Below are 17205 nucleotides of genomic sequence, written 5' to 3' on the forward strand. Positions count from 1 at the left end.
CAGAACGATTGATGCTGCTACCAGACATAGTCTTGGCCAAAAATGTTCAAAGTTACTATGAAAATAAAAAAGTTATTTAAAAAAATATTTCACTAATGGCGCAGCACTGTGTATAACACGAGGGACGGACGCACATGGGTTGACCAGTGTTGGACGGGTCCACTTGGGATAGCGCGTTACGTAGGTCGCCAGGAGGAAAAAAATTCACAATATTTTTGAAGGAAACTTCAGCCTGTGCACAATGCTTTTAGGAAACTTATTTATTTGTTATTACATAATTACTAGTAGTTATTTCATTTGTTTCTGGCTATGATTAATTGTTCTAAAATTATTGGTAATTCCTGTACCCAGGTGGTCCCTCCTGACGCACCCCTCCCACCCTCCCAACACCACCCACCCACCCCACCCCCCTCCTCCACCATGCGTCTAGAGCCACAGACGGGATTAATACGGTATGGCCGTATTTTCATCCGGCCAAACCAGCTTTTATCCGGTTCCTGTGGCCATTTTGGCCGGATATTGTGATAACTTTATCCGATCACGATTTTGGCCGTATAAGGGCGTTTTCCGGATGTTTGAATCCCGGATAATTGCGGGGTTACAGTATATTATATATATATTATATTATATATATATATTATATATATAATTATATATATATTATATATATTTTTTTCCCGTTTGTTATCAGGGGATTTGCATGGAACTTGCACACCTTGCTGAGCGGATGCCTATCTGCAAGGGTGCCAATTATGAACGAAATCGGTCGACGTCAAGCTCTGCTACAGGTGGCCAAACTTTGATCTTATTTTACATAGGTAAGTAATTTACAAATTCAGGGTGTCACAGCTTTCATTTATTAATCAATTTACATGCAAATTACACCTTATATGTAGAGTTTGTCCTACAAACCTATCAGGGCATTTTAGTCCAAAGTTCATTTATTGATTTTATAAATATTTATAAACATTATATATTGCATATTTTTGGAAGGGGAACTTTGAATAATTGTATTATTGCACTAAACACTTTTTTGATTAAACTGCTTGAAGAAATCCTTTATTATATGCTAATGTGATATCTGAGTGTTATAGAAATGATTTTAGTTGACACATGTGTTCCCTGAGAGTTTTTGAAAAAGTTGAAAATTCGTTGCATGATACGTTGTGTATTTTTTTTCTCCCTTTCTATTTAGGGTGTGATGCTGAAACTTGGACCAGTTGCAGCCCTTTCCTTCACCATTTTGTAAATAAATTTTTAAGAAAATTGAATAACTTTTACTTTCCCCTAATAAGCCCCCAGTTGGCCTGACAGCTGAGTGGACAGCGCTCGGGACTTGTAATCCTTGGGTCCGGGGTTCTATGCCCGGCGATGGCGGAATCAAATAGGCAGTTTCTTTCACCCTGATGCCTCTGTTACCTAGCAGTAAATAGGTACCTGGGAGTTAGACAGTTGTTACGGGCTGCTTCCTGGGTGTGTGTGTGTGTGTGTGTAGTTGAGCGGCGGGCCAAAAGAGCCACAGCTCAACCCCCGCAAGCACTATGTGAATACAGTGTTCATATAATTATAAAAAAGAGAAACGTCTCAATTAATCTAAACCACCCGTGTAATTTTTTCATAGATATTTGTGATATTTAACCCTTAGAATATAAATAGATTACTAATAGACTAAATTAAAAAAAAGTAATTTAAACAAATATTATTCAAAGTAATTTGATATTGAAAAGAGCAAATAAATGTTTAAAATACAAAAAATATTAGTAAAAAATACTATTAATTAAAAAGAAATATTTTATTTTGCATCTTTCTATTTTAAACAAAACAAATAATTACATAATAAAACTAACCCAAGTTATATGGGGGTTACACGTAAAACTTGGACTGGCTTCAGTAGGAAGCCTCCAAATTTTCTGTAGATTCATTTCTTTAATACAAATTTCATATGGATTCATTGGAATCTCAAGTTGTGTAACCAACCCGTCCTCAACTCAAGTCCATTACATCCAGCAGTCAACCCTACAGATGCATTCATCAATGTTAACATGTTGTTCATTCCAAACGGGATTTTTCTCAAATATAAATTAATATTATAATATATTAGCATATTGTGCATATATAGGCATAGCTTAGGTTAGGTGTTTAGGTTCTGTTGGCGATTATTTGTATTTGTAGTATGTGGGTGAAGCATTTATAACATTGTAGTTTGAACAGAATTCGTCGGTGAACCACTTGTTCCAGAAGTGTTCAAAGCAAATCAGTTGTGAGTATTGTGTAAATCGTTTTTCATTCATAAACAGAGGGTTTGGTAGGTGCATGGAATGGACTACGGGTCTTTATTTAGAGGACGAGCTGGGATGAGAGTATCCTGACCGCTGTTTCGATTCGAGTCGCCTCATTGCTTCAAATGATTTTCTTATAGATATATATCACGTTAGTGTGATATTTGTGTGTATTTGAAGCTGGAGCATATGGCTGATGGACTTTACCTACATCATTGTATGGGGGTTATATGAAGACTTGGACTGGTTTCAGAAGCCTCCAGACGTCCAATGGATTCTGTAGAGTCCCAGGTTGTATAACTTTTTTTTTTTTAATTCATTGTGTCGAGGACAGGAAGCCAGAGTGTATTTATACGCGTTTGGGCTTTTACCGAGGTCCTCCTCCTCTTCCTATCTTGAGGTTATCTTGAGATGATTTCGGGGCTTTAGTGTCCCCCGCGGCCCGGTCCTTGACCAGGCCTCCACCCCCAGGAAGCAGCCCGTGACAGCTGACTAACACTCGGGTACCTATTTTACTGCTAGGTAACAGGGGCATAGGGTGAAAGAAACTGCCCATTGTTTCTCGCCGGCGCCCGGGATCGACCCCGTGACCACAGGATCAGAAGTCCAGCGTGCTGTCCGCTCAGCCGACCAGCTCCCCAAGGCCGAATTACTGACCCTACCCAGGATTCGAACCTGGAATTCCCGATTGTGCATGGAGAACGAACCTGACTGTACTACCTGGACCCTTAGTGGTGGTGCATGGTACCACGTCATGGTGCAGGAGTAAGGTGTGCGACTGCGAGTACCCAGATCGCAGGTTCCAGTCACCTGAGAGCCCTATTTGATTTTCTGAGTACAGTACTGTAGTTGTTTGAGGTAGGCAGACAAAACTATTACAATATTTACATGGGTTGAGAGTGCATGAAATCTATGAACTTAGAGACAGGTGTTAAGTATGGATGGAAGACGGCAATTGATGGAAGAGAACAATCAGGAGAAAGCACCAAGCCATTATGAATTATATCACACTTGGAAGAAATGAGGATAAGAAATCGGGATGGGATGGGGTTATTGTTGTTTTAGATTAAGCAACTTGGAACAAAAGTTCCAAGTAGCACGGGTTATGGCGAGCCCGTAGTGGACTTTGGAAAAGAATAGTTCCGAACCACTTGGACGGTCTCGACCTGCATGAAGCGAGACCGTCACTCTCGCCCAAGCGGTTGGGCGAGCAGTTGATAGAGGAACAGGACAAGAATTTGGCAAATACTGTGCAGTACTTCAAATATAGGCTTATGCCCCTTCATTTATTAAAACTGTAAAATATACTGCATTAAGTTCGATGTCACTATACTGTACTGAAATGCTGAAAACGTGTTGTGTTGGGGTCAAGATTTATATATAAAAGTAAAACACTCGTGCAAGAGATAATATTCCTTTATTAAACTATTTCTCTCATTTTAAGGTAACAACTAATTAAAACCTATTTTAAGAAACAGTAGTTGTGTAAATTATTAGTGCTCATAATTATCTATTATATATATTTTAAATCAAAGAATGGCCCTTTACACCATATTTTTTACATTTTAAGATACAATAATATAATCCTCTTTACATCAATGTCAAGAACCAGTTGAGAATGATTGTGCTGGTTCTTCATGCAACCAGTCTTCTTGAATAATTTTGTTTAGTTTATTTGTGATGCATCCCCCTTACCCATCCTGTTGGCAGTAGTAGAAAGGGTTAGAGGCACATAATGGGCTCAGGGACTGAGCCCCAAAATTCAATTAGCTAAGCAAGTTACAAAATTTAATGCATATCTCATCAACAATGAGCTCGAGACTGATCATGAGTAGTTTCTAAATTAAGCAACTGACATAAGTGGAGAGCTAGTCATAGTTGATATGTTTATCTTGCATTTCAACCCCCATCTAGTGGGCAGTGGTGGATAGGTTACAATCAATTGGTTACTACCTACAGTTATTAAGAGTACAGTATATTGGATTTTTGACGTATAAATCTCCTAAGGCCAAGAACTGATGTACTGTACTAAAAATCAGTGGCTCGTCAAATTAATATGATGTCCCATTTTCTGTTTGTTGGTCCTCGTATAAGTTAAGTTCGGGCAATTTAGTACAACTTTTTAGAGACATTGTGAATGCTTGAGAGGACAGGCTGCTTAACACTTTCGCGCTATCTGGACGCGCCGGCGCGTTCGGTTTCGTCTAACGTAAACGCATAGTGGACATAAAGTTATGTCTACTTTTAAAATATTTGTATAAAATTCAATTTTTATCCGATTTACTTTGGGTTTGTTTCAAACTGCGCGCTATGAGGCTCTCTTTCTCACCACTAGGCTGCATGGTACAATAAGTTCATGAAAGGTGTGGATAACTTCGATCAAATGGTATTTTGTCCCAAACGGGTTGCAGGTGGGTGACTTTAGCCGTTTATACTGGTAATTCTTCCCCCATATCAAGTATTATATGCATATGTCTGTTTAGGGAATTTTATTCCGATCAATATACAACCAAAAATAACTGTGTGCAACAAGTACAAACTTGACAAACATAACAAAAGTAAAAATATTTTGTGTGTGTTTGACGCTCACTGATATGTTCCAGCGTTGTTTTATATTTGTCGCTATTCTAACTTACGCTTTGTTGATATTTTTTACCTATGGGCACATAGAACATTCTATTGCGAACACATTGACATAAAAATGAATGACGTACATAGAAAATTAATGTCATGAGAGTGAAATAAGTATAAACTTTCAAAGTGCAGTGCGTCGTCCCGTCACCGATACCGGGTAACAATTTCACCACTTCCCACACTCTTGCGGGCGGGCTGCATCATTATTCTACGCTTATATTCATATCACCGTGTTGGGAATTTCATTGCGAGTCCATTGATACCAAAATTAACGCTGTAGAACAAGTGTGGAGGTGATTACAATCCCAAGAGTAAAAACATTTTGTTGCTGATGGGCGCTCACGGCGAGTCATCTACGTAGTTATTTATTTGGTGCTGGTATCCCTATATGTTTCGTGACTTATTTTACTGATGTTGTTCTAGAGAATTTTATTGCGAACACGTTGGTACCAAAATGAAATACGTAGCATGAGAACTAAAGTCAGAAGAGTAAAAAGAGTATACACATTTTTGTTTTTACGCTTAAGCGATAAAAACGCAGCGCGCACATTCGGTTGGCTGAGTGACCTTTGCGGAGAGCGCGAAAGTGTTAATGACGTTTACTGCAAAGTCAGTGAATGGATGGGCATCATTTTAAGTATCTAAGTATAGTATCTTTAAGTATCAAATTCTGTTCCATCCCATGAAACTGGGAATGTGGTAATAATTATGGAGAATTTTTTGTATTTCTTGAAGCATATATAATACAGAATAAATTAAAATAACCTCATATCAAAGAAAAGTCAATGCAAGTTCTTTTGATTACAGTTGATTCTTTTTAAGTTTAAAGGGTACATAGTACTGTATACTGAATGTGGCATACTAATACTGTACTCTGTTATATGCACTAGAATCTCAGCATGATAAGACATAGCTCTCACAATGATTCTAAACAAAAATGTCAATGATGAGTTAACTTATTCTATGGTAAAATAACATATCAGACTCTTCTACCAAATACCATCTCACTGCCGTCCCCATAGCTCAAGGTGCCATTTATGCTGCTATAGGACTATAGTACAGAACTGCTATATTAGGTACTGATGATTCAATAGGATGTAGACATTAGGGTGAAGAGAACATTGATAAATTTACATGGATATTCAATAAGGAATCAAATTTATACCAGACATAGTTTGGGGTCAGGTAGAGAAAACATCCTTTCAGAGTGCCTGTAATAAGGTTATACAGTACCAGCCTGATTATGTTCATTTTAACATGTTTGACAATAACCAAAAAGAATGCTTAGAGAGGTTGGTGATAATATAACCATAGAGAACACTTTGGAGTAGTTATAGGAAAGAGATAACTTGGAATGTGCCAATTATCTTTCTTATACTATATATAAAACAGGGGTGAAAATATTAAAGGACTTTATCTACATCTAGACTTGGCCAAAGAATATTACTTTGAGGGAGATTAGGAGAAAAATAACAATGGATAAGTGTGAAGCAATATAAATAATAAATAAATAAGTAAATGAATAAATAAATGTTTATTTAGGTAAGGTGCATACAAGAGATTTTACAAAGATTGATGGATTTATAGATAGAGCTAGTACATACAATGCCTAAAGCCACCATTACGCAAAGCGTTTCAGGCATGAAAAACATTAATGACTAAAGCTTAATACTAATTGAGTATAAAGAATAAAATGTGTTGAGAACAAATAAAAATAGAGATAAAAAAGGGGGGAAAATGGCTGAAAAAGCAGCACAAATACAATTAGGTCAACAAACAGCGTTGTTTAAAAAAAAAACAGACATGGATTGACAATAGAGGGGTAAGGTAGGTTACAGGGAATTTATTAGGTAGTGCTTCGTTTTTATCTTAAACTGGTTGAGAGAGATACAGTCTTTTAACATGGTTGGGAAGGTCATTCCACATTCTGGGTCCCTTGATTTAACTATTTATTTCTGGTGTGGTGCTCATGGGTTCTGTTACAACCTTCAATGAAGCTTTTGAGGTCAGGATTGGCATTACAGTTCAGCATTTTATATATGTATAATACACATGAGAGAATGTGCAGTGACTTAATATCTAACATATTCAGAGATTTGAGTAGGGGTACCGAGTGATGTCTGGGGCCAAGAGTTGGATATTGTCCTAATAGCAGCTTTGTGTTGAGTAATTAGAGGACGTAAATGATTTTGGGTAGTAGAACCCCAAGCACAAATACCATAGTTGAGATATGGATAGATGAGGGAGTAATAGAGTCACCAGGGCAGGGCGGGGTACATAATATCTGATCTTAGAAAGAATGCCAAAAGTTTTTGAAACTTTTTTTATATATTTAGAATGTGTCCCTGGAAATTCAGCTTATGGTCAATGAGAACGCCAAGGAATTTGCCATCTAATTTGTTACAAATTTGGGTATTGTTTATTTTGAGATTTATTTGATTAGAGGATTTATTGCCAAACAGAATATAGAAAGTTTTGTCAGTTAAGGGTGAGTTTGTTGGCAGTTAGCCAAAGATGGACTTTATTTAGCTCAGTATTTACTGTGGCATTTAGAGCAAGGGGGTCAGGACTAGAGTAAATGAAGGTTGTGTCATCAGCAAATAGAATTGGTTTGAGGTGTTGGGAGGCATTTGGAAGGTCATTAATGTAGATGAGAAAGAGGAGAGGGCCAAGTATGCTGCCCTGAGGAACACCAATGTTGATGGGTAGGGTGGGAGAAATTGAATTATTCACAGAAACATACTGGAGCCTGTCAGTAAGGTAAGATTTGAGGTATTGCAGGGAGTGCAATACCTCTAATTTCAAGTATATCTCTAATTTCAAGTTCAACCAGCAGAAACTCTGCAAAATGATTCACAACTAGCCAACAATTAAATGCAGGTTCCTCAAGCAGTACCAATTTGCTGGTCAAGATACTTTGTTCATCATATTAACCATGCACAATTACAATATATTGCTTTATTAGATGGGGTACCCAGCAGCATTTGGGTCTCTCTCTTACCCTATCCCTCCCTCTTCTCCTCTCCTCTCATCTCCACCTTTCTCACCTTCCCTCTTTTTTCCCCACTTTCTACACCCTTCTCCACCACCCCTTCCCCAACATCTCCATTTTGGAAAATGTAACATAATCAAGTCCATCATTTTCAAGTAAATCATGGAAGTATGACCGGAGAAATCATCAAAACTTGATTTCAGACTAAATGAAAATTGCATCGAGAGGTTATAGATGGGAATATTTTGTAAAGCATGGTACCTGCACTGACCCAAATATTGAATGTACCATAATCATAAGAGTAAAGTACAGTTTAGCACTGTATGAAGATCCTAGTTAGTGAACAAATCCACGAGAGCCTTGATGAGGGTTCGGACCTATGCGCTGAATGTTCCCAGATACGCCTTAGTCAACTGTACCACGACATGGTAAAAGAATTGCAACCTGGAGTGCTACTGCCCTCACAAGGATCCCGAGGTTTCTACTGAAATCCTTGTGAGAGCAGTAACATTCCAGGTTGCAATTCTTTTACCATGTTGTGATACAGTTGACTAAGGCGTATCTGGGAACACTCGGTGCATAGGTCTGAACCTTCATCAAGACCCTTGTGGACTTCTTGATTTGATATATCACGTTATTGTGATTTCTGTGTGTATCCTAGTTAGTATTGTATACAATGCAAACCAAAGGAGCAGGCTGGTGCATCTAGAAGATATTTAGTTAGGTGAAAGAGTATCTTTTATGAATGTGACAGTCACAGTGAGAAGGAAGATATGAGAATGGAAAGAGGTAATGAATGATGTATAACAAGGGTCTATTCCTTGTGATACATCATTTATTATGGCTCATCCTGTTCCCAATACTGGTATTTGTAACAACAGAAGAAATAAAACCATTCACATAAATATTTGCTGATGAGCAGGATCAGAGCAGATATATAAATGTTTAATGATGCTAAAGTAATGAGCAGGATCAGTACAGAGGAGGACTGCAATATACTGTAAGATGAACTAACATTCTCCAGATGTGATCGAAGAAATAGATACAGTACTGAACTTTAACCCAGAAAGATGCAAGATTATTACTACAGGAATAGGAATCAGAAGACTTTATTGGAATTTGAAAGTACTGTAATAAAAAGAGAAAAAATAATTATATAAAAATACTATTTTTCAAATATAATTTAAGCTTAAGTTTAAAAAATTATTTACTATAAGCAGTGTAAATTTAAATAAAACCTAATCAAATATATCATCTGATTCCTCTGTAAGATCATTATTTGAAGTTTCTTTCTTGTCATCAACTTCAGAAACCTTTGATTCCTCTTCCTGAAACTGCAGACGAGCAGCAGCAAGAAATTTGCCTCTGGCATTGCTGCTATCAGTAACAAAAGCTGGGGGCTCATTCAGTGTGAGCTCCTGTGTAAGTGGGATGAGGACTGCAGTATCTTCACCATCAGCCATATCAGGCAGGTGGAGTTCAGGCAGGTGAAGTTCAGGCAAGACTGCAGGCACTGGTGGTGGAGTCGTGCACAGGGACTCGTCAACTGGCTGCAGGCAATGGTATTTACATTAGATTAAAATGCTAGACTGTTTCCTCTCATCACTATCATTTTTATTTTATTATTATTATTATAATTTTTATTATAATCTCATTCATTCATTACCATTATCCATTTATAGATTTTATTGGGTGGGGAAGTAAAAGCCTTGAAAACCTGTGCCTTAAGCATCAAAGTTATAAGGTCAAACATATGCTTTTCTGGGGGGCAGAGCCCCCTCCTTATTCTAAGAATAGAGTAGATGATGATAAAAATCCAGGAGGGGTTTATATATATTACCTTGTAGAAATTATAATGAAGTCTGTGTGTGGAAAACAGGGCAAAAACGAGAGATCAGAATTGAAGAACATAAGAAAGCATATAGAATCATGGCTGGTAACTGTGCTGTAGCAAACCATAGTTGGAAAAAGGATCACAATATTGATTTTCAGAAGTGTGAAATAATCTATAAAAGTACAGTAATAATATTAGAACTAGAAGGATAGTGAAAGGGGTTCTAATAAATACTCTGAATACTTTTGCTGGCAACCAAAGCTTTACTTCTGAGGATAGCTTTACTAGAAAAATGATTCCGAGTGAATTAAAATTAGATCTCAATAAATGGATGAATAAAAGCAGTCCCATTAGCCGCGTTTCCTTTGGGTATGCAGAGGGTTACGAGGGAATAGCATCCAGATGAACATCGCTATTAATAACAACTCCAATTCTCAGAATAGCAGGATGACAGAAAGGATATGTGACCATAATTCCATAGAAGACAGAATTCCAATTCTGGGAAGAATCTGTGGAAGAATTCCACAGATACATTGGCAATTGGAAATAGAAGTGACATGGTCAGGAGGTCAAGAAGGATATGAGGACTGGACCCAGGATAGCAGCCTCATCAGACGTGGAGATGTAAGTCTCATCTTATTCACATACTCAGACCTTGACAAAGCACTCAGGAGAGTACAAAAGACTTGGCGCATATTCTTTACATAAATTTCACAAATACACAAGTGTGGATTTTTATCCTATGTTATTATGTCTGTGAGAAGACAGTACCATTACTTATGGTTCATATTCTTATGTCCAATATGCATGGTCTTGCATTTTTCAATACTGGAGAGCATTTTCTAGTACTGTATTCAGACTATTTGTAGAATTCATACAGGTCATCTGCAAGGCCTCAATATTGTTTTTGCTTCCCATTTTCCTGTAGATCTTTGTGTCATCTGCATATTTGATGTGGTTCATGATTTTAGTTATGGTTTAATATACAATATAAAACATTGTGTGGGTGTTGGGTTTTGTCTAGTCTCTTGTGTGAATACTAAAGTACTGATAAGTTATGAAGTTTTATAACTCTTGAACATTATTTTTGAGTGGAATTCTTGCTCATTGCACATATTTGGAGTTTTAAATTACAAACTTTAATACCGAAAATATGCAGATTAGTGAAAACTGGAATTGGTCAGATTTTGCCCAAATTCTCCTACAGTTTTCAAAATATGTCGTCTATCGGAAATATGACTCTTGAGCGTTATTTTTAAGCAGAATTCTGGCTCACTGCACACATTTGGAGTTTTAAATTACGACTTTTTATATAAAAAATATACAAATTACAGAAAATGGGAATTGGTCAGAATTAATTACTTATTACTTGAAAAGTATCATCTTTCGGTGGGTCATACTGTGACTTATTTCTAAATTTGTTTACTATATTTGTATAGAAGAGATCTTTCTTGACATTTTTAACAAGTTTTCATTCACAGTTTCTTTTGTCTGAGTTGATTTCATGGGTGGCTATATTCAATGCCCTTTTATATGTTGCTTTATATGTATCCTAGAGGATTGATAATTTAACTAGATGACCTAGAGCAGCCATGTCAAACATGCAGCTCGCAGGCCACATGTGCAAGCACACGTGATGCCCACACAAAGGATACTGTAATTTGGTATACAGTATATAATATAATAGAAAAACTATTCTGCAATAATTTTTATTAAATGACTTCAATTAGTTTTCGTGTGTGGCCCTCATAACATAAATATGACCCATATGGCCCTCGGGGAACCCTCAGTTTGACATGCCTGACACAGAGGATTGATACTTTACCCAAATAACCAAGAGAACTGATACTTTATCCAGATGTTGAACTTAGTTGTTGTGGTTCTTTTTATTACTGTATGTTATCCATCTGATCTTTTTTTTTTGTTTCACTCTTCTTGTTGGCACATATTTTTGTACAAGTTCTGCAATGATTATTGTGAAATGATCCCATGATGCTTCAATGTCTTGATCTCCTATTTGCTCCCTCAAGGAGATGTTTTACACCTCCTCTCTCATTCATTGATAATCTCCTTAGAAGCAATCATAGTAATCACCATTCTGGCATTTATGTGGGTTTTTAGTATTCTTTTCCATTTTAGGTTATAGTGGTCACATGTGGGGCGAGCTTCTTCCCAACCTAGAGTAACAACCTTGTATACCATATATGTCTGACCAATTCTGGAGTACGCGGCTCCAGCCTGGAGTCCATACCTTGTCAAGTATACGGCAAATCTGGAGAAGGTTGAAAGGTATGCCACTAAACTAGTTCCAGAAGTAAGAGGTATGAGTTACAGAAAACCAATTCTATTTGCTGACGACACGACTTTCATTTACTACAGTCCTGACCCCTTTGCTCTAAATGTCACAGTGAATACCGAGCTAAATAAAGTCCATCACTGGCTAACTGCCAACAAACTCGCCCTCAATATTGACAAAACTTTCTATATTTTGTTTGACAATAAATCCTCAAATCAAATCAATCTCAGGATTAACAATACCCAAATTTGTAACAGAGTATATGGCAAATTCCTTGGCGTTCTCATTGACCACAAGCTGAATTTCCAGGGACACATTCTAAATATATCAAAAAAAGTTTCAAAAACTGTTGGCATTCTTTCTAAGATCGGATATTATGTACCTCGCCCTGCCCTGGTGGCACTCTATTACTCTCTCATCTATCCTTATCTCAACTATGGTATTTGTGCTTGGGGTTCTACTACCCAAAATCATTTACGTCCTCTAATTACTCAACACAAAGCTGCTATTAGGACAATATCTAACTCTGGCCCCAGACATCATTCGGTACCCTTACTCAAATCTCTGAATATGTTAGATATTAAGTCACTGCACATCCTCTCATGTGTATTTTATATATATAAAATGCTGAACTGTAATGTCAATCCTGACCTTAAAAGCTTCCTAGAAGGTTGTAACAGATCCCATGAGGACCACACCAGAAACAAATACCAATTTGATATTCCAAGAGTACAACTTAGTCAAACTATAAATGCTCTACAAATCAAGGGACGTGGAATGACCTTCCCAATTATGTTAATGACTGTACCTCTCCCAACCACTTTAAGATAAAAACTAAGTACCACCTAATTAACTCAATGTAATCTACCTCACCCCTAAATGTCAACCCATGTCTACAATTTTAAACAATGCTGTTTGTTGAACAAATTGTATTTTTGCTTTTTTTTCTGCCATGTTCCCCCTGCCCCTTTTTTTCATTTTTTTCTTATTTTTTCTCAACACAATTTATACTTTAATCTCAATTAGTATTAAGTTTTAGTCTGTTTTTCCTGCCCGAAACGCTTTGCGTAATAGTGGCTTTAGGCATTGTATGTACTAGCTCTATCTATAAATCCATCAACTTTTGTATTTCACCTTGTATGTATGTACTTTACCTGAATAAATATTTGTATTTGTTTTGTTGTTGAAAAGTATATGAATTGCACCTCATGTTGCTGAAAGGCAGAAGAGTTAGGGGGAGATATGATTATTACAGGGCCTGATAGCTGAGTGGATATCACTTGGGATTCGTAGTCCTAAGGTTCCGGGTTCAATCCCCGGTGGAGGCGGAAACAAATGGGCAAAGTTTCCTTCATCCTGATGCTCCTGTTCACCTAGAAGTAAATAGGTACCTGGGAGTTAGACAGCTGCTACGGGCTGCTTCCTGGGAATGTTTAACAAAAAGAAGGCCTGGTCGAGGACCAGGCCGCGGGGACGCTAAGCCCCGAAATCATCTCAAGATAACCACATACAAAATTCTCAGGGGAATAAATAGGCAGGGTAGATAAAGACATTATTTAATATGGGATGGTACTCGCACAAGTGGACACAGATGGAAACTGAGTACCAAATGAGCCAAAGAGACATTAGAAAGAACTTTTTCAGTGCCAGAGTAGTTAACAAATGGAATGCATTAAGAAGTGATGTGGTGGAGGCCAACTTCATACACAGTTTCAAATGTAGATATGATAGAGCCCAATAGTCTCCGTGGTGTAGTGGTTAGTCTCCGTGGTGTAGTGGTAAGACACTCGCCTGGCGTTCCGCGAGCGCTATGTCATGGGTTCGTATCCTGGCCGGGGAGGATTTACTGGGCGCAATTCCTTAACTGTAGCCTCTGTTTAACGCAACAGTAAAATGTGTACTTGGATGAAAAAACGATTCTTCGCGGCAGGGGATCGTATTCCAGGGACCATAGGATTAAGGACTTGCCCGAAACGCTACGCGTACTAGTGGCTGTACAAGAATGTAACAACTCTTGTATATATCTCAAAAAAAACAAAAAAAACAAAATAGGCTCAGGAAGCTGTACACCAGTTGATTTACAGTTGAGAGATGAGACCAAAGAGCTGAAGCTCAACCCCCATAAACACAATTAGGTGAGTACAAGATCAAAAGTGGGATCTGTCACACGCTATATGAAAGAGGATTATGCAAAGTCAAAAAACTGTTCTCCTGTTTGTGATGTCCAATGTTCTTCCTGTACTGTACTATGCATTTACTAATTGATTTTTCTCTATTCTTTGCGTATAAAGTATTTATGCAACTTTTTCTCTGTTGTGAGCCATCCTAGGCTAAATGGCTTTACATGAGTTATGGTGAAAGTCACCACCAGCGTTAACTCTTGTTTATTATTTATTTTGTTTTTCATTCTCTAGTTGTACAAGTGTGAAATTCTATTCTAGTGCTTCATATGTATTATGTACTGTATAATCATAGTAAAAACAAAGCATTTTAGTTTTCTCCCTTCCAGGAATACTAAAATTATAATCAAGATGGGAAACAATCCTCATCAGAAAAGGAAATTAGATAACCAATGGAATTTAATGCTTACCTTTAATACATCATTAACTGTAGTAGTCTTTTCTAAGAGCACCATTTCATCCTGTGCATCAAGTCTTGTTCGATTAGTTTTTTTACGAAACACTGATCCATCTACACCTAGGAGTGATGCTAATTTGGCTCCATTTTCAATTACCTGTTGAATGACCAACAAATAATTCTATAGTAAAGATTAATATAATGTGGAAGAAAATAGATTAGGAAAAATAGAGCATCAAGTATAATTAAATGTTCATTTCTGAACTCAACCACAGTAGCTTCCCTAAGCATTTGCATTTCTTCACTCTTTAGCTATGAGGAATTAAATGTACCTCTCGGTTCATACCCACCTAGTCTAGAGCTCTTATAAGATAATCCTTTTGTCTTTTTTGGCTGAAGTGTCATATTTCCAATATAATGGCCAATTTGATGTTACTACATGTTGCTTTATCCTTGTGGGTAGAGGGGATCACATGGTATGAGACACAGAACTCTGTTTATAGACACAAACTCTGTTTATACAAGTCATTGTAACTGCCATATTGCTTACACAGAAAATTATAAACACAAACATTAGCAAAAATTAATGCAAAGTTATGTGTCCTAAAGCTGTAAAGTTATCAGTATGATGCAAAATCATGTGAAGCATGTACATATGCATGAAGTGTGTATGACTTTCAGGTGAGCTGAAATGAGTACATATGACCCAGTTGCTTTGTTAGTAACATCAGTGAAAGTAGAAGCAGCAGAAGTAATATCAGTGGAGGTAAAAACTATTGAAGAAGTAGCTATGGAAGTAGCAGCAATGAAAGTAGCAATAGTAGGAATATAGCTACAATTGTTGTAGTTGTGACAGTACTAGCAGAAAGAGCAATAACAGCATTGGCAGTAGAAGAGGAAGTAATGGTGGCAATAGTAACTACATGAATAGTATTGATAGTTGTACTAGGCATACACATGGCATATTCATAAAGAGCAGCTGATGAAATAGTTGTAACGATGGAAGAAATTGTAGAAGTAGCACTGGCCCTCACTGACCTCTCACATATTCTAGAATCTGTATAAAATAAGTGAACTTACACCCCTGAATAACATACCTCAGTGTCAAGATCTGCTCCAGTAGCCTGTCGGAACCTGACCATTCTTACTTCAAATTCATTTAGCATTTTTACAGCACCCTCCTGTAAGTAAAGATAAATTTGGAATACCTGATGCCAGATATAGTGCACATATGGAATGACTAAAAGTTTTGATAATGTGGGAAGACTGCTAAAAAGGAATGTTGACAAAAGTAAAGTCCAGTGGCCTAATTGTTATAGAAAGAGAAGGAACCTCTGTGTAAACTGAGAAAAACTAGAAGTGACTGATCAGTTGAAATAACTGGAATTTGTAAATAACAAAAAGATGAATGCAAGCAAATTTGAGAATTTTCTAACATCTTTATGACTAAACTGTGCATCCAGATTCCACCCATGTTGTAATGACTGGTATGTAATGTTATCTTTTATTTGAATTAATGTTTTGTTTACTTATTGAAGTATCAGTGCATTATATTTTTTGCCAATGTTAATTTTTACATTTAACGTGCTAGTGTTTGCAAGTACATTAAGTTGTGTCCAAGAGAATGTTTGTATGTTCACGAAAGTATACTTGGTGCGTGCGTAGCTGCACTCGTCTAACACCCCCAGAGAGGAGCTGGACTTGGCTGAGAGGTGGTGTGGTTGTGCTCATGAGGCACACCCACCTCACTTTTGGTAGGTTGTTTCTCTCAGTTTCTCAAGAGATTGAAAAGGTTCAGTTATTCTGGTAAGATGTTAAATTTATTCCATGTTGTATTGTACAGTATTTCATTTCATGTGTTTTTAAAATAAATATATCACATCTCATTGGTTTATTTGAGTCCCGAAGTTCAAAACAGTTTGTATGTAGTCATTCGCTTCACAAATCCTTTGTGTATTTGAAGTGCATTTTTATATACCTTACTAGAAGTACCCAGCCACACGTTGCTGTGGCTCAGTAACGCCTGTGCGTTGCTGAGCCAAAGCAACCTTCCGTGTCCCCCAGTCCTCTCCACCATTCCCCCGCCCACCCGTCTCCTCGGCCTCCCAACCATTCCCCACTCCACCATTCCCTCTTCCTTCCCACCATGCCCCACTTCCCTGTCCTTTTGTCCTCCCCACCATTCTCCATTCCCCCCATCCCCTCATCCCCACCATCTCAAACTCCCCCATCCCCCTCGTCCTTCCCCACCATTACCCCCTCCCTTGTCCACTCGTCCTTCCCACCATCTCTCACTTCCGTCCCCTCGTCATCCCCACCATTCCCCACTCTTTCGTCTGATGCCTTCCCAAATGGTCTGATGTTCCCATCAGAAAATTGGGAACATCAAGTGATCTGATGTTTCCATCACTGAAACATAAGAAAAACAGTTAAAAAATAAAATGAAAATATGAAAAAATAAAAAAATAAACTATACTCATGAAATGAACGGTATGGTAAACAACACAGCTCAATTCCAACGCAATTCACAAAATAATTAAATAAAAATAAAAATAAATCAAAATCTATGATAATTCAATTTATCAATGCAATC

General features: G+C 37.5%; 2 protein-coding genes and 1 long non-coding RNA gene across 8 annotated transcripts in view; 2 read left to right on the forward strand and 1 right to left on the reverse strand.

Moving 5' to 3' along the window:
- Positions 1–1266, forward strand: part of LOC123755887 (uncharacterized) — an 8393-nt gene extending 7127 nt beyond the window's left edge. Inside the window, exons 2-3 of the mRNA XM_045738813.2 lie at positions 692–818; positions 1196–1266. The gene's annotated coding sequence lies outside the window, so the exon portion shown is untranslated. The remainder of the gene's footprint in view (positions 1–691; positions 819–1195) is intronic.
- Positions 1267–8436: 7170 nt separating this feature from the next.
- LOC123755884 (BBSome complex member BBS4) overlaps positions 8437–17205 on the reverse strand; it is a 56683-nt gene continuing 47914 nt past the window's right edge. For all 6 annotated transcript variants that reach the window (XM_045738811.2, XM_045738812.2, XM_069300123.1 and 3 more), the window contains 3 exons: positions 15710–15793; positions 14626–14769; positions 8437–9455 (listed from right to left, as the gene is read on the reverse strand). In XM_045738811.2, the coding sequence (XP_045594767.1) occupies positions 9144–9455; positions 14626–14769; positions 15710–15793 (540 nt within the window). In that variant the 3' untranslated portion in view covers positions 8437–9143. The remainder of the gene's footprint in view (positions 9456–14625; positions 14770–15709; positions 15794–17205) is intronic.
- On the forward strand, positions 9331–16498 carry LOC123755886 (uncharacterized). The gene is made up of 3 exons (XR_006772578.2): positions 9331–9467; positions 10178–10363; positions 11879–16498. It is a non-coding gene; the product is annotated as an uncharacterized lncRNA (long non-coding RNA).

Source organism: Procambarus clarkii, chromosome 43 (assembly GCF_040958095.1).
Source record: "Procambarus clarkii isolate CNS0578487 chromosome 43, FALCON_Pclarkii_2.0, whole genome shotgun sequence".
NCBI classification, from domain to species: Eukaryota; Metazoa; Arthropoda; class Malacostraca; order Decapoda; family Cambaridae; genus Procambarus; species Procambarus clarkii.